The sequence below is a fragment of the Mesitornis unicolor genome, unplaced genomic scaffold, assembly GCF_000695765.1.
Source record: "Mesitornis unicolor isolate BGI_N332 unplaced genomic scaffold, ASM69576v1 scaffold51777, whole genome shotgun sequence".
Taxonomy (NCBI): domain Eukaryota; kingdom Metazoa; phylum Chordata; class Aves; order Mesitornithiformes; family Mesitornithidae; genus Mesitornis; species Mesitornis unicolor.
The window spans coordinates 3772-20179 of NW_010199530.1; the positions used below are offsets into that span (position 1 = coordinate 3772).

The 16408-nt window shown below is 36.6% G+C and overlaps 1 protein-coding gene across 1 annotated transcript in view; it reads left to right on the forward strand.

Annotated features, from left to right (window-relative positions):
• Window positions 1–815: 815 nt before the first annotated feature.
• Window positions 816–16408, forward strand: part of THSD7A (thrombospondin, type I, domain containing 7A) — a gene marked incomplete at its 5' end in the record, with an annotated part of 27332 nt that continues 11739 nt past the window's right edge. The window contains 9 exons of the mRNA XM_010189457.1: window positions 816–994; window positions 3933–3938; window positions 4660–4793; window positions 6008–6161; window positions 6982–7123; window positions 7594–7709; window positions 13029–13146; window positions 15220–15365; window positions 15935–16109. Of these exons, the coding sequence (XP_010187759.1) occupies window positions 816–994; window positions 3933–3938; window positions 4660–4793; window positions 6008–6161; window positions 6982–7123; window positions 7594–7709; window positions 13029–13146; window positions 15220–15365; window positions 15935–16109 (1170 nt within the window). The remainder of the gene's footprint in view (window positions 995–3932; window positions 3939–4659; window positions 4794–6007; window positions 6162–6981; window positions 7124–7593; window positions 7710–13028; window positions 13147–15219; window positions 15366–15934; window positions 16110–16408) is intronic.

Sequence of the window (16408 nt, forward strand, 5' to 3'; positions counted from 1 at the left end):
TTGTAGTAAAAAAGCAGTAAAGGCCAGCTATTTATTTGAGGTTTTATAGCTTCCGCTGTAATATTGGCATAAATTACGCATATTGTAGACCTATGGCATATGTTGCTTTTGAAAGAAAGACATTTGTACTTATTCAGTGAATTGAGGCCTCATGTTACTCCCTGCAGACCATGTCATACCCCTTTCCAACCTCTCAGGACCGATGACTTATCCAAACCAAACATCTGCTTTTCCATTCAGTGCAATTATTCAGTGTGCTGCTGGGGGCAGATGGTTGTTAATAGGCAGATCATTAATGTGGCAGGCCAATTTCTCTTTCTAGCCTTAGAAAGGTCACAAGGTGTTAAGTTCCCTCACTCCAGGCTGGTAAGAGGCATATCTTTCAATTCAGTTGGATTTTTGATGTATAACTGCAATTGAATTACTTGATACAATTACGGAAGAGATTTTCATTAAACCTTTTTCCCTTAAAAAGATAAATATTGTTTTTACAGTGTAAGAATGATGCAACCAAGAGATGGGTTAGTGTCAATTACACTGTAGCTGTCAGAAAGTTTGAATACTGAAATCTGGTGAGTGTGAATCCTAATCAGAAAGAAGTGAGGTTGCTTAGCTGCTGCTCTAACACAGACTCCAGCTATATGTGTCAATTTTCTGCAGAATTTAATTTAGTCCTAATGGTGAAGAAATGTCTCTATTCACACAGTCCTGTCAAGTCAAAATTTGGACAATCTAAATGAAGTAGACGAGGGCTTCAGTGAGAAGGGGCAGAGTGACATGCTGAAGAGATTTCACTTTCTTTTTCATTCATGCAGGTTATATTGAGGAAGCCTGTATTATTCCATGTCCCTCAGACTGCAAGCTCAGTGAGTGGTCCAACTGGTCTCGCTGTAGTAAATCCTGTGGGAGTGGGGTAAAGGTTCGGTCTAAATGGCTCCGTGAAAAACCTTATAATGGTGGAAGACCCTGTCCAAAGCTAGATCACGTCAATCAGGTAATTTGATTTCTATTTACATTAACGATATAGCTTTTTCCATACCTCGGATAAGCTGTATTGTTTGTTGAGGTAGAAAAATTATACAACATAAGGGGTAGATACATATAGAAGGAGGAGTATGCATTGACTTAGATTTCCTCAATTAGCATAGGATCTGCCTTCATTACTTCCTGCAGGAACTTAGCACATTATCTGAACTGCTGGTTGGAGACAATAACACATTCTTACATGCAGACTGTGAGGAGCACATTTCTGAAGATTTTCTCTCAGAACACGTGTCTCACTACAGATGCTCAAAGTGGTAAAATTCTTAGTGTCATTCCCCAGCCATCTTTGATCAGAAAGAAATTAGAACTTCTCAGACACTCCTACAGTGCCATCTTAGTGTCCCTTAGTGGGTTTTAGTCAAACTAGAGCTTGGCTTTCTGGGTACACTTGCCCTGACACTGCAGTTCCAGTGAAGAAGGCACTTCTGAAGTCAATCTCCCAATTGTCCCACTAACCAGACTTGATTTTCCAGTATAGAGCAGTCTGGCTGCACAGTCTGGATCCTCTTCAAGTGAAATTAAGCCAGAAAACATGATCCAAGAGCACACTGGGAGTGCTTTGATCACTAATGAGCATTAAGTCTTTGGGACCAAGTTTAGCACTAGTCCTAGTCAGGTCTCTGAAGCTTGTTTGCTCCTGTTTGCTTGGAGAATTTCAGAAAGGAAAACCTTCCTTGTCAATTAACGCTTACTCTTCAGAGTTGATTTATATTCATATTACTGTTGAATTTAATTTAGTCTGCAGAGGCATGTTAAACAGCCACACAGTCTTCTCTGTAAATATTCAAAGATTGAAAAAAAAAAGTGCTGTCAATTTACATTTGAATAAAAATGCATGTACTTAATATTATCCTATTGACATTTTGCTAGCACAGAGTGAAATGGCTTGTTGATCTAATTTTCTACTTTAGGGAATGTAATTAGTTCTAATTTAGAAAATAATAAGTGTTAAACTGCAGCTAATAAACTAAGCTTGTGATCTACTTTTACAAAATATAAACTAGAGTGAGGGTTGCTGGATTTGGGTCAGTCTGTAAATATGCTTTAAATTAGGAGGAATATGTTTCAATAGAAGCAAATTATAGTCTATACAGAAGTATTTTTCCTTTTTTAATATTCATGTAGTACATAATAGGTTTGTATTTTCCTGCTTCAAAGGTGATTTTGCTAGCGGTCTGTTAGCCACTTGTATGCAACATTATTGCCCTCTACTGGTGTTTTGACTCGAATTTAATTTGCTTTAATGTTACATGGTACTCTACAAATAGTAATAGATTATTCAAAATGTAATTATTGTAAAAATAAAATCGAAATATAATACTTTCATGAGACGGATGATAAGGTAGGAATATCAAAGAATATAGAGGCTCTATCTCTCAATTTTAAACATATTCACTGTCTATTCAGACACATGCAGGGAATACCCCTGCATTGCATTTTTGTGTCAGTTATTTAATCAAAATGCCATCCACCATTCATTCAGCTGGAAAAGTACTGACTCTTCAGAATATTTAGTTCAATTATTAAATAGAATTTGTTTTATTTATGTTCTTTTTACTTTGTTATGTAACATTCTTATTTTCATACATACAAAACATAATGGTTAGGCTGGGTCTTTCGTGCCCACAAGTGTGTGGAAGATGAGGTACAGTGTGGGTATGCTGTAGGCTGAGATCTAGGAATTATGAACTCCAGAGAGGGACTGCAATGTGTTGTCTAGTCACGGAAGAGAAGATGGGAAGGAGGATGCTGGCAGTCTGTTAGGATGTACATAAAAGGCTGTTGCAAAGAAGGAGGAAATAATCAATTTTCCATGGCCATCATGGATAGGATAAAAAGCAGTAGGCTTAGACTGCTGCAAGCAGATTTGGATTAAGCCTTGGGAAATCTTTCTAATGGTAAGGCTAGTAAAACATTGAAATAAAGTGCTTAAGATACGTATGACCATATTTTGGAGGGGGACTGAGCACAGTGAATGCTAGATGTCTCATGGAGGTGTCTTTCCTCTGGGGCCATGCATGCCAGGGTGACTCCCAAACCACACTCTAACTGAGTGAAGCTTGCTCAGTACCCAATTTATTATAAAATCATGTCAGTGGTCTTCAGAGGATTTCAATTGAAGAGGCTGATCTGAGACTGTTAAAGGGCTAAAAAATTAAAGAAAATATATTTTTTTGTGACTGGTGGTCATTTGTTGCAGGTTAACTGATAAATTCAACCTGTCAGCCCTCTTTTTCTACCCAAGCAATGTTGCTGAAAATAAATCAATGATGATATCTTAAATTGTCTAGAAATATTGTGCTGAATTGATACCCAGAATGAAATGTGAAGTTAGCTGATATAATTTTGAGGCAATGTGTTTTAAATAATCTATGCATAATTAAGAAACTCAGTTAAGGACTTAGGAACTTCAGAAGGATGAGAACTGCCAGTTTCTTTTATTCCCCTGCATCTATTGCACTTAATGCTGTCAGAACAATTTCAATTAATAGAGAAGTTCAGTATCCTCTCCAAAACCATTGAGGATTTTCTCTTGTCTTAGGGAAACTGGATTCCCTACTGTGAGTTGATGCTCATTATAGGCAAAAAGGGAAAACAGTTTTATCGTGTGCTAGGGACTGAGAAAGAGACTAGCTCAGTTATGGTCTCTTCTCACTACTTGTGATTTATAAACTTTAATTTTCTTCCAAGAGCAAACCTCTTGGAAAAATGTCTCATGACAGCAAAGGAGATCTAAGAGAAAAAAATGGAGTCCTTTTGCTTGGCAGAAGTCATAGACTATTGTTTATAATAAAAGATAAATGAATGCCATTTAAATACCTATGCTGCACTCTAATTTCTTTTTATCTTTGCTTTTTATTTTGGGTTCATGAAAATACTTTCTTCAGGCTCAGGTAAGAGTTTCTAAAATAGAAAGATAACATGTGCTTCCTGATTGTGCTCCAATGCTTGCATTGTCTGACCTTTTTTTGTAATGTATGTTTGAGAAAATATATGTAACACTGTATAAATTACTATGCAATATACTATTTCAAATCTGTATTCAAATCTAAACATAATATTGATGCTGGTACATGAATATATTAGAGTAATTAAAAGCATCCATAATGAAAAATAAAGTGAACCATCATATATGATATAATTTACCTTGAGCTCACGTCTTTTCAGAAATACAAAAACCCTACAACTTGAAACAGTGGGATGGAATAGTTGAGGAGAGATTTGAAGGATAGAAGTAAAGTTTTAGCAGCATTTTTCTAAAAGTTATACTCGTGAGGTAGCCTAGTTACAGATTTTATGTTAGTTGTGTCGATGTTATTGGTGGAAATGGCATAGCATTAGCTTAGTGATAAAGAAACCTAGGGAATCTGTCATTAGATGCCTTAGCCTCTGACTTTTTATTATTTCTATCATTCTGTAGTTTCTATATTCTATAGTTTTTTTAGTCTATGAAGTGTGTTATCTATCTATTAGAGTCTATAACTACAGACTCTAAATCAGCAAATTTTCATTTGTTATTCTTACCAAAAGGAGTGTTAACCTATTTTGAACGATCACTGTTATATGTGTGTCTTTCTTGTGTGCAACAAAATTGATGCATGATGTGGATTCCAGGTCTATGAGGTAGTTCCCTGCCACAGTGACTGCAGTCAGTACGTATGGGTTACCGAGCCCTGGAGCGTCTGCAAGGTGACCAATGTTGACTTAAAAGAGAACTGTGGAGAAGGTGTTCAAACGAGGAAAGTCAGGTAAAACAGTATTGCTTTACCTTCACTTTAGAGAACCTTCACTTTCAGTCATGGCTGTATTTAATTTGATATAATTCTGTGCAATATATATTGTTAAGTCCAGCCATAGTTTACTGGACCAGAACCCTGGCTGATGGAAATCAAGAGTAGCTTCAGTGAGTGCAATATGGCTCTGTCTACTGTTTATGGATATAGACCTCAATTCCTAGTTTATAAACTAATGTATATTGTACTTATACCACTGCAAAGTACGATATTAGTGCTTTTCTGAAAGGTGAAATGGTCCTCCTTCTATAAGAAACTATGATTTAAAAAGAACCTTCTAAGTACACATGCACTTGGGATACTAGTTACACTTACTACCAGAAAAATTGTCAAAAGTGAATGAAGTGAAATAGTAAAATCCAGGAATCTTCTGTTGTTTATTGAACCTTTTCTAGGCATCTTGTACAACAGCAAGTAAAGCAGTACATGGAGTTTGGGTTGGTTGGGGTTTGTTTTCATTTTTATTTGCTGCCTGCAAAATGACACACTATTTGAGATTATAAATCTGAATAATAAAGCATAATGTGAATTAATTTTGAAGGTCCAAAATGAGAGCTTTATACAGTGAACTCCTAAATGTTCTCTTTTCCCTGCCACAAGTGTTTAGAAACCAGCACATTTACACATTTTTTTCAGGATGGTATGGTTTCCTGAGAGTAACTGTTTACTTCAAGAAGGTCAAAGTCTTAATCATTGCTTAACCAAAGTTAGAAACATAACTGTTCTCATATAGTAGCATCTAAAAAAATTCCCATAAGAATACTCTTTCAAAAACTCCAATATGAAAAATCAAAATCAGTGTATATGTTGAAAAATGGACTTTAACACTAGATTTAAAATTATCAGTTGAAGCACACACAAAATATGTCTAAACTGTAGATGATTTGCATTATTCTGTCTTAGAGATAAACTAATGTCAAGTGAATCACCTGTCTTGAAACTGAGACTGTCTAAAATCTGTGCATTTTTTATATGGCTGTCATCTGTAAAAACAGGGATTATTTTTGGCTCTTCAGCTTTTCTTGGATATTCATAGATCAGTATTGAGTTCTGTTACTTCAGTTACTCCATGGTTGTCATGTGCTGACAAAATGTTTCAGAATACTGTGAAACAGTTACTGTACAAAATTCAAGGCAAATGCAGTTTATGCGCAGTCCTTTTTTTCCAGGTGCATGCTTAACACTGTGGATGGTCCTTCTGACACTGTAGAGGACTATATGTGTGATCCTGAAGAGATGCCACTTGGTGCTAGAAAATGCACGTTACCATGTCCTGAGGACTGTGTTATGTCTGAATGGGGATCATGGTCACGATGTTCTTTGGTAAGAAGTATACTGAAATATAGCATTTATAGTTTTAGGAGGATACTTTAAAAATGTATACATGACAAATATATTGTGCAAAGATGCTAAATTGAGCAGTGATTACATGTGTAAATATTTATCTTTACTGTCATCTTTAGGATTGTTGATAGTTGGTTTCAAATAAAGTGTGCCACTATTTTCCGTTGAGTGAAATTGTCCCAAAACACAAAATATAACATCCCAAGTAGTCATTCTTCAGTGTGGGGTGAAATAGCTTTGTCAGTGGCTTCTGAGTCCATCTTTAAGCCTAGCTGTGAGCCTCTCCATAGTAGTGCAGTCAATAAAAATGTCACTATCCTGTAACAAGCAAAGTCTGTAGATCAAGACTGAGCATAAAAAGATAATTGTGGGTCTCCTCTCTCCTTCCTGCCAGAAACTTCAAAAAGAAATGTCAAAAATCCAAACTAGATACAAAAAAGTGTTTCAGGACCTCCGAGTATTTGGGCTCTGGTGCACTGCATTATAGCATTTGGAAAGTAAGCATCTTAATATCCAGTTTTTAAGTGACATATTTCCAAAGTACTAGTGCTGAAATATGAACCAGTTGTGAAAGTACTGAGGTGTTACCAGGTTAGAGGATATTCCACCTTAAGTGGTACCAAGGTGAAATAGCAGACTAAATTATCTCTGAAATAACAAGGAAATGGTTTCCCCTACACAACAGCATGAACCTGTTACTTTACATTTGTGTTTTGTGAGGGAATTACTTGAAAGGTGGTTATAGTGTTGCATGAAAAGGTGCTGAAATATCAAAGCTGTTTCCAATGTCCCTTTCAAGCCGTGCAATGGAACTAGTGTCCGTGAAAGGTCAGCCGAATCCCTGAGACAACCAGATGATGGAAAGTCTTGCCCTGCTGCGACCGAGACAGAAGCCTGCACTTTGAACAAGAACTGCTACCACTATGACTACAACGTGACAGGTATTTGTGGTGCTGTGCTCTAGCCTGGGAATATGGCTTACTTCCATTCACTTTACAGCACAGATTTTTCAGCTTTCTGTTCTTACCTGGAGGGAGCTATGAAGCTTGTACTGAAAACTGATTCAGGGTATTTGATCTGGATTGAATACTACTGGAGAGTTTGCAACTTGGGTGAAGTGTGCATGCTGTAACTCCAGGAAATTAATTTGTCCTATAATTTTGTGATTTGCTCAAAATCCATGCTGACAAAACCAAACATGATCTTTTCAGGAGGGCACAATGGCACTGATTATCTGCAGTAAAAGTTGTTGTTTCTAAAACTGTGTAGCTGGGCTCCATGAGCCTTTGCATGTGTAAAAGTTGCTTGTGAGGATTATTTTAGGCCATCAGAATTAGAGTTAAGTTGGAGATTAGATCATTATGAGTTTCATCTGAATAGTCTTCTAGGCTAATGAATTTCTTTTTTCCAGACTGGAGCACATGTCAGCTCAGTGAGAAGGCTGTCTGCGGTAATGGTATCAAAACACGGATGCTTGATTGTGTTCGCAGTGACGGCAAATCGGTTGACCTGAAGTACTGTGAAGAGGTGAGTGGGTACCTGTGAGTAAGCTTCCTTCTAATGGTGCTAATTAATGCTGAGCCAATTGAGCTATACGGCGTGTAACCCATCTTCACCAGATGTTTTGCAACACTATTCAGGGATTGTTAAGTACCTCTGACATGAACTGTGCCATCAACAGTGATTTTTATTCAATTTCCTTCAGTTACTTTTAAGTGCCTTCGTGAACGTATGCTAATTATTGTGTCCTGAAGGAAATGGCTTAGAAACAATAATTAATAAAGTAGAATAAAGGTAATAAATCTTAATCAGAATGCTAATCATCATTCTAATTTGATACAATTTCTGCATGGAGTCTTGGACAGCTGCCAGTATCAATCATTTACTCAATGTGTTGGAAAATATTTCTCACGTGCATTCTGCAGCTGGGCTGAATGCTAGCTTCTTGTATCCAGCTGTGCAATGCAAAAGATACCCAAGCCAACATGAAAAAATGTACAGCATGAATGCAGTATTAAATAGGAGCATATATCGAGAACTAACCAGCACGGGAGCCATTGAATTTTGAAAGAGCCATTTTAAAAAGGTTCAAACTAACTTCAAATTTTACACCACTTTTTCTGACATTTTGTGTGGGGGTCTTAATGTTTTCGATTGCATAGAGATAGTAATGTGAAGGAAAATGGGAAGGCAATGCAGGTGTTACATTAGGGGCAATCCTCTATGTGTTTCTGATGGAAAATAACTGAACTTGTTTAGGCTGCCGTTCACCCACCGCCTTGACATCAAAACCAAAACCACTTGCGATGGTGGACTAGAGTGGAGTGGCCCTCAGCAGCTGTGGTACCAACACCTTTTCTGTTGGACCTTCCTGGCTAGTAGCTGCTGTTCAGGACATGCCCATAGAGATTTCATCAGAAATGGAGTGTCAGGATACTCATCATGTACTTTGGACTATAGTTTTGTAATGGCATATCTGACCTACTTAGGCTTCTCCAACCCACTCAGAAATTCTGGATTCTTGAATCTATAAGTTCTTAGCAAAGGCAGGAAGTTTCAGCTGAGGCAGGCACCCTACTTTTGTCCCAAGTTTCTCCTTCACACATAGCTCTTGGGATTATAATCGAACCTAATAATTTATCATTTGTATCTCAGGAAAAAACTCAGTTTCTGGCTACCTACCAGAAAGTTTCTGTGAAGTTAATAGGGGACAGAATTAATGTATTATATTAATATTTTAATGCAATGCGTTGAAAGAAAAATAAAAAAGTCTCTTGGGTTATTCGTAAGAGACTACAATGTTGGTTGATTAATTCATAGCAAGACATAAAATATCCATCCACATGAATATTTCAATAGAAAACAAATGTTTTATTGGATTTTAAAGGGAAATACTTCTTTTACCATGAAGTCACTTAGTTATTCCTGTTGTTAACCAAAGATTTTGTGCAGCATTTAGAACAAATGATTACATTTTACACTGAAATCTCATTGCAGAAAACCTCTGGAGCTTTCCTGCTTTTAAGAATTAAAGTTTATTACTCAGAGAAATAATTAGGACAAAAAGATGATATCTCAAAAGCTAGTTGTTGTAAATGGCTGGCCAACAGACATAACTGCAGTCCAGTCCTGACATTATCAACAACCACTGTGATTCAGTTGTATTTGCCCTTTTGATTTGCTAGACCATATAGAGATGCTTCTATACTACTTTCTTCCTGTAGAAAGTTCTGATCCAGTCCTCAGTCATACTGTTAAGACTATTGAATTATGGATGTGTAAGCAGTGGTTCCAACAAGGTCAAAGGCTGATCCAATAACTGTGAGGAGTAAAACCTGTTAACCTGATTAAGAAAGCCAAGCTGTTCAGATCTTACCAAACCCTTCACTTTAAAGATGTGTAAGCCAACTTTGTGACCATCCAGGTTATGAGAGGAGAGTGTTCAAGAAATTATCAAAATGTGAATACGTACTGTGCACTTCTTACTAACCTAATCACAGATTATTTTTTTTCCTTTGTTTTTGCCTTGTAAGGACAGTGCAGGAAGATTAAGTGAATGTGATTATAGAAGTTGATGATAAGAAAAAGATGAAATAATTTTGTAATGACATAGCTAATGGAATTTCCCCTGGGCTATCATAAAACTTTATACTAGAGTAAAACTAAAGTTTTGTTTAATTCATGTGTAGATACATTTACAGAATTATGATTGTTTTTATTATATGCAAAGAAGAGAGATTAGTGTAGCTAAACCTACCCTAATCTCTAAGAAATGAAAATGCCTGATTGCTATGTCTGAGTTCCTATATAATACATGGTCCAAGAAATTAATGGAAGCCATATATAAAAAACTCTTCACACTGTGTTTTGACTATCACCATCTCCAGGTATGAGAGCATCAGCATAGTTAAATTCTAACATTTCTTCTGAGCCCCTGTGTTCTGGTTTCCTAATGCATCCATATGATCTTGTGTTTGCTTCAGTCAATCAGCTAAAGAAGCTAGCCAGTCATCCTGATTACTGCCAGGATAGATTAATTTCTAGAGCTTATTTCCAAGTCCTCATTACGTTAACATAGTTCTCTTCAAACTCTCAAGGCACAGTAATGCTGGATTACTTGGTCTCTAACTCTACAAAATTAGCACATCACAAGAACTTGGCTTGTCTTTTCCTTGAGTATTTGAAAATCAGATTACCTAGAGGAAGCTGGTCATGGTCATATTCATATTTATGAACTGGTGTTTATTCATTTGCCTTCAATTAAAGATCAGAAAAGCCGAGAAACCATCAGTTTTGTCTGCATTAGAAAGCAAACTTTTCTGTTTTATTGACAAATAGTATGTTTGTCAGACTATATGTTTAACCTCCAGCAAAGTTTAGTCTGTGGTGCCAAACATTCCTATAAACAAATACAGATACTTTTTGTGGATCACAGGGTTTATAGAGCGTGCTGATCTGGCAGCTTCCTGCCACTGGCGTGTGTGGCCAGGAGTACAGGGTGCTCAGTGGTAGCTTTCAGTGTAACCCCGCCAGGACTTGCTGTTCTCAAACCAGAAACCACAACTCATCCAGAACAGAGGCTCTTTCAGGTAAGGGAGCTCCTGAACACTTCTCAAAATGTTTTGTAAACTCTTCAAGGTGAATTGTGGTTCATAGTTGAAGGAAGGAGAGGGATGAGGAAAGGATATGTGATTAATATCAAATTGCAGACTGTCAATTGTTCGCCAAGTCTATTTCAGCATCACTTCAGTATGTAAAATATGCAAATAGCAGGTCACCATGGGTAATCTGGCCTTCAGCTTTCTCCTCTTCACCTTTAATACCTCTCTTGTGGTTTTCCTTCTCTGGCTGCCAAAGTCCAGCTAAGAAGGCCAGTCTTGAAAGAGAGGAGTCGTGTTTCTATAATTGGCAGGAATCAATTCAGCAGGATTTAAAGCCTTTGCTCAGAAGATTTGACCCGAGTATAGACTTCAAAGATGGTTCTCTAGTTTCCTAATTATCCAAATTCCAGATTATCCAAAGGTTTCAGGTGTTGTCTGTGTGCGATAACTGGATAATCAAGGTCATACTGTACCACAGAGAAAAGCTGAGAACTCTTTCTTTGATGTATAAAACAGAACAGAGGTCTAAAACCTCATTTGTCTCAATAAATGGTACTGAAATTGCAAATTTAAGATTTGAGAGTCTTTCAGTGTAAGACATTTCCTGTACTTGTGGTAGTTTATTTATGGAGCACATGTTAATGTGCCTAATTCTTGCTCTATGCTTGCATTTAGTAGGAAATAGTGTTTTTATTTCCTTTTTAAAGTCTTAACTGCTGGTTTTATGTCACTAACCTTTCCACTCATTAAAATTAATAGGTTCCAAAATGCCTAATTTGCTTTTTAAAAAAACAAATGAACAAACAAACAACTATGTGGGGATTTTATCTACTTAAAGATATCCACAACCTCCTCGTATTCTGAAAGGCCTCAACGATGACTGAGATCCACTGGTGGGGACAAATGAAGAGGACACTCTCTTATGCTGGGAAGCTGCAGATCTGTTCATATTGACAGGATTTTTTTTTCACATTTTATATCATATACACTATAATCAGTCTATCCTTTTAACTCATTCTGAAGCTGTAAAGACTGCAGGGATTATTATGGTCATGCTATTATTTCTGCCAGCAGTTGTATTCCATCTTGCATCATATTTTCTCATGTGTGTTAGTGAGAATAACTCTTTACTTCCTTGGATGGGGAAAATCTGGAGCATGGGAGTTTATAAGAGCATAAAAATGGCTTTGCAGGATTAGACCAAAGGACCACGTAGGCACTCTGCAGTCTCCAAGCACATCCATAGAACTCTTCCTTACCTGTAGGGGTTCCCTAATTTGTTAGTGTTAGGCTGATTCCTACCTGGAGAAGACCTCAGTACAGAATGTATTTTTAGGAAAACATGCGAGTCTGGCTATTTTCTGTGTCCCCTTCTCTCATACTTCTCCAGCATTTACAGCTTTTACTTTAGGGATCTTACAAGATTCTGCTTTTTACAAAACTTTTCAGAAAAACATGCAAAATTATATGTTTTTAGAACAAATCATTGCCAATGTCATGTCAATATTTTTGCATACAGTAGAATGGGTAGCGTAATATACATAATAACCTTACACAGTGCATTTGGGAAAAATCAAGAGGCTTAAAAGATGCCTAAGGAAAGGTAAGGAGGACAAACATATATGGTTTCCATCTGCTCCTTTCACAGCCTCCACCTGTTTTCAGCTCTTGGACTGCATTTGCCCAATGTGATTTCTGTGTGTTTAAACTTTCAGATTTCTCTTCCATTAACGTTCTTAGTCTCTCTTGAGCTCCTGTATACTTTTATCATCTGCAACATCTTCTGAAAAATAAACTGACTATCCAATGCCTGTTCATCCTCCTCCTTATGTTAGTTTTGAATCTGGCTCCTAGCATCACTTTAATTCAGCTGTTAATAGCTATTGATAGTTCAGTATTTTTATATTCCTATTTCAAAATACTTTATTGATACTTCATAAATTACTTTGTCCTTTACCTGTTGTATAAAGTAATACTGTAGACCTGAAGCCCTCCATTTATAGGGTCTAATTTAGAAAATAATTTATGAAAATAGGATTTAAACGTGTTTAAAAATCAGCATATGCACTAGAACTATCTTGAAGAGAAATTTTTATATGTCTTAATTGCTTTATTTGTTATTTAGTAATGACTTCATGCCTGCTTAAAGCTTTAGTTGTCTCTGATTCACCATGTCCAAATGCATACCCTGGACTAATGACACAGACTGGGTGTTACGTGCTGACTGCTGCGTATTTTCTTTTAGCTTGGTTTGGAGAAGACATGGCAAATGAATACGTCCTGTGTTGTGGAATGTCCTGTGAACTGTCAGCTCTCTGACTGGTCTCCTTGGTCTGAGTGCTCTCAAACATGTGGCCTTACAGGTTGGTATATACCTTTGGCATATTTTAAAGACTGAGCTTTAATATTTTTCTTCAATAAAAGCAATAACATCTCTTTTGGAATCCAATTGGACTCCGATTTTAACTGTTGGGCTCAGAATAAAAGGATATTGCATCTTTTTGAGTTCCTTGGAGAGAAAACGTCTAGGCATAAACAACAGAAAGCTTTGGTCACCTCTGGATCTCAACAGAAAGTCAGATGGATTTTTTTTAATGATAACAGTAATTTGATACTGCGGTATCTAATAATGTAATAATCTTTTAGTTCTTTGACCTTGTCTCAAACCATGACTTCTACATTCAATCAATCTACAATTCTGCATTCAAAATAACACTTATAGAGTGAGAATTGAACTAACAACTCTACTGAAGGCTTAAATATGGTGCCAGATTTTCCTCTACAAGCTTCTGTTTATATGCAAGACTTAAACAATTGACCTGATATTTTTCTGAATGAGAATTACTGTTGCTGTGTTTTTTCAAAATGTCAAGATGGGTCACTATCTGAAATCCCTGTGCTTTGCAGGTATAGAAATTTTTTAAAGAAGTGAGAAAATTTATTTTAAATAGTAATGTAAAACAGCCTTCAAAGTTGCAATGTTTTTAACAGAAGATGGCAGCCTCACATGTAAGCCTTGAAGCTGTAATTTTCCTATTAATCAGGAAATAACTGCTGTTTTTCAATAAGTAATAACTAGTAATCCCAGTGACCACAAAGCTGAACCACTTTTGTGTACCCATGCAGGTACCCATAAAGTTGAGAAAGAATTCTGTATGTAAGAATTCTGCTTGTTACTGTTTTTTGGGTTTATTTCTCCAGTAATTTTCAAGAAAATCTTTCTTCTCTCAGTTGGAGCGGCTGTGAAACCATAAATGATGAGACTCCACTTTGGCAAACATCGTTCTAGCTAGCCGCAGTGAACTCAGCTGCCTGGGAGACTGATATAGATCTGCTGCTGCATCGTGGCTTGTGTAGTTTGCTCTCAGTGAAAGTTGCACGTCACAGTCATTAGGGTGTTCAATTCCAAATGTATCAGATTGAAATGTGGAATTAAAGACAAATTATTTTGGCCAGCTGGGTGTTATGTAGGTAAATCTATGTAATGCCTTAGTTTATGATAAGCCTCAGTATACACATTTAAATATATACATCTTATTTCAGACTTTGTTCAAATATTCATCTATATATAGATTAAAATGTCACAGCTGTGTTGGTTTTGTGGAAACCTTTATGAGGTGCCAACTCTAGAGCAGCCACTTTGCCACTACTTCTGACACACAAAAACATTTTTGGTTATATCACATAACCTTTCTGTAATGAAGCACAATGGTCTAATGTCCACTGCAAGATGAAAGAAGCAAGAGCTGCTAAGAGGATAAAAATGTCTTTCTGTTTATATAAGTATTTGAAATAGAACCTGTATCTCAATAATGCTAGGTAGTATGCTACTCATGGTTGAAGAGAAGATTAATGTTGAATAATGTATTTTATTTTCTTTGGGCCTGAGTGAAGAATCCTCCATCTTCTGCAAAATCTGCAAGTCATATTATCCAGAGAGACAGTGAAGGAAAGTTGCAAGCTATTCCTGGTGGCTAGAATCAGACAATCATGGGACAAATGATTCTGTATTAACTCAGGGCAGAACAGAACATGTCGGTCTTTTCTACCGGCAAACTCCAGATAAGGAGCCAGAATCTCCGCTAAGTGCCATGAACTTATTGTCACGTTCAGGAAGGGTATTTTTCCCCAGGCTTCTGAACTAGGAAATTGCTCCTCTAACAGCAAGCAGAAGTAGTAATCTGAAATCATCATCAGATATCCTTCTGCACTTCTTGCAGTACAAACAAAAGATAGAATATAAAGTGTCTAACTTGGAAAACATGAATCTATGTAACAGACAAGTGCCAGCACATCTACTTTACAATCCAATTTTTCAACTGTGGAAAAAAATATTTTATTCAAACACAACACTTTTCACCAAAATAGAACCATCGTGAGGAATAAATCAGTCTAACCACTTTGTTGTTAGTTATATTGTTGTTTCTTATTTACAGGAAAAATGATCAGAAGAAGGAGCATAAATCAGCCGTTTCAGGGTGACGGGAGGCCTTGTCCTTCACAGATGGAGCAATTCAAACCCTGTCCAGTAAAACCTTGTTATCGATGGCAATACGGTCGATGGTCTGCATGTAAAGTAGAGGTAAAAGCTTTATGGGACTTTGAAGTTATGGAGCTTGTATATCTAGGCATATTTGTGATATGCTCAGATACCTGCTTCATGACACTGTAAACAATTTGCTTTCATCTCTCATACAAAAACTAAAGATTTATTCTTAGAGTTCATATTTGTCAACAGATACAACAATGTCCTACAGATATGCAAAGTATAAATGTAAACTTCGGTACTCAAGCAGCATTTTTGCTAATAATTGAAATCGTTCTATTGTAAAAGAATATCTGTGGAAATAGCTTGGCATTCTAGAAGAGATTTCCTCTTGAGAAACTGCTGTGGTCACAATTCAAAGGTATAATTAGCTCTATACTTTAAGAAACAGTGGCAACAGTCAGCTGAACGTTTTGACTTCTTTTTTGGTTTTATTTGTTTCTTTCAGAAGTAAAGATCAATGCCTTTTTAAAATTTTTTTTTCCCTACTGGAATGATTAAGTAGTTAAGCAAAAAAATAAGAGAAGGCAGAGTGACATGTAGCTTAGATCTAGTCTTTTGACACTTTCTTCTGTCCAGCATCCAAGTATGTCCTCCTTTCCTAGGATGCTCAATGTGGAGAGGGAACACGAGTGAGGAACATTTCCTGTGTGGTTTTTGATGGATCCACTGAAGATGTTGGCAAAGTAGTAGATGAGGAATTCTGTGGAGAAATAGAGCCTATTATAGATGGTAATAAGAAGATGATACTTGAGGAAACCTGTACTGTCCCTTGTCCAGGTAACAATGCTATTCAAATAAATGTTGCATTTCAAGATTGGTTTGGTATCATTACAGTTATCAGTGACTAGCATTAGCCACAGGCAATTAAGTCTTTTTCACAGGTTTTACTGATTGGATTAATTCGTCAAATAACCAATGGAGTTACTTTCTGGTAGAGGCTTCATGACAATAAATCAATTAGAAAAACTACCAGGTTGTAAATTTCATAAAAGACATGTCTCAGTCACAGATTGTACCTAAAATAATGTATTTTTTCATGAAATCTTTTGAAATAAAACCTGTGTTTAACTCTATAA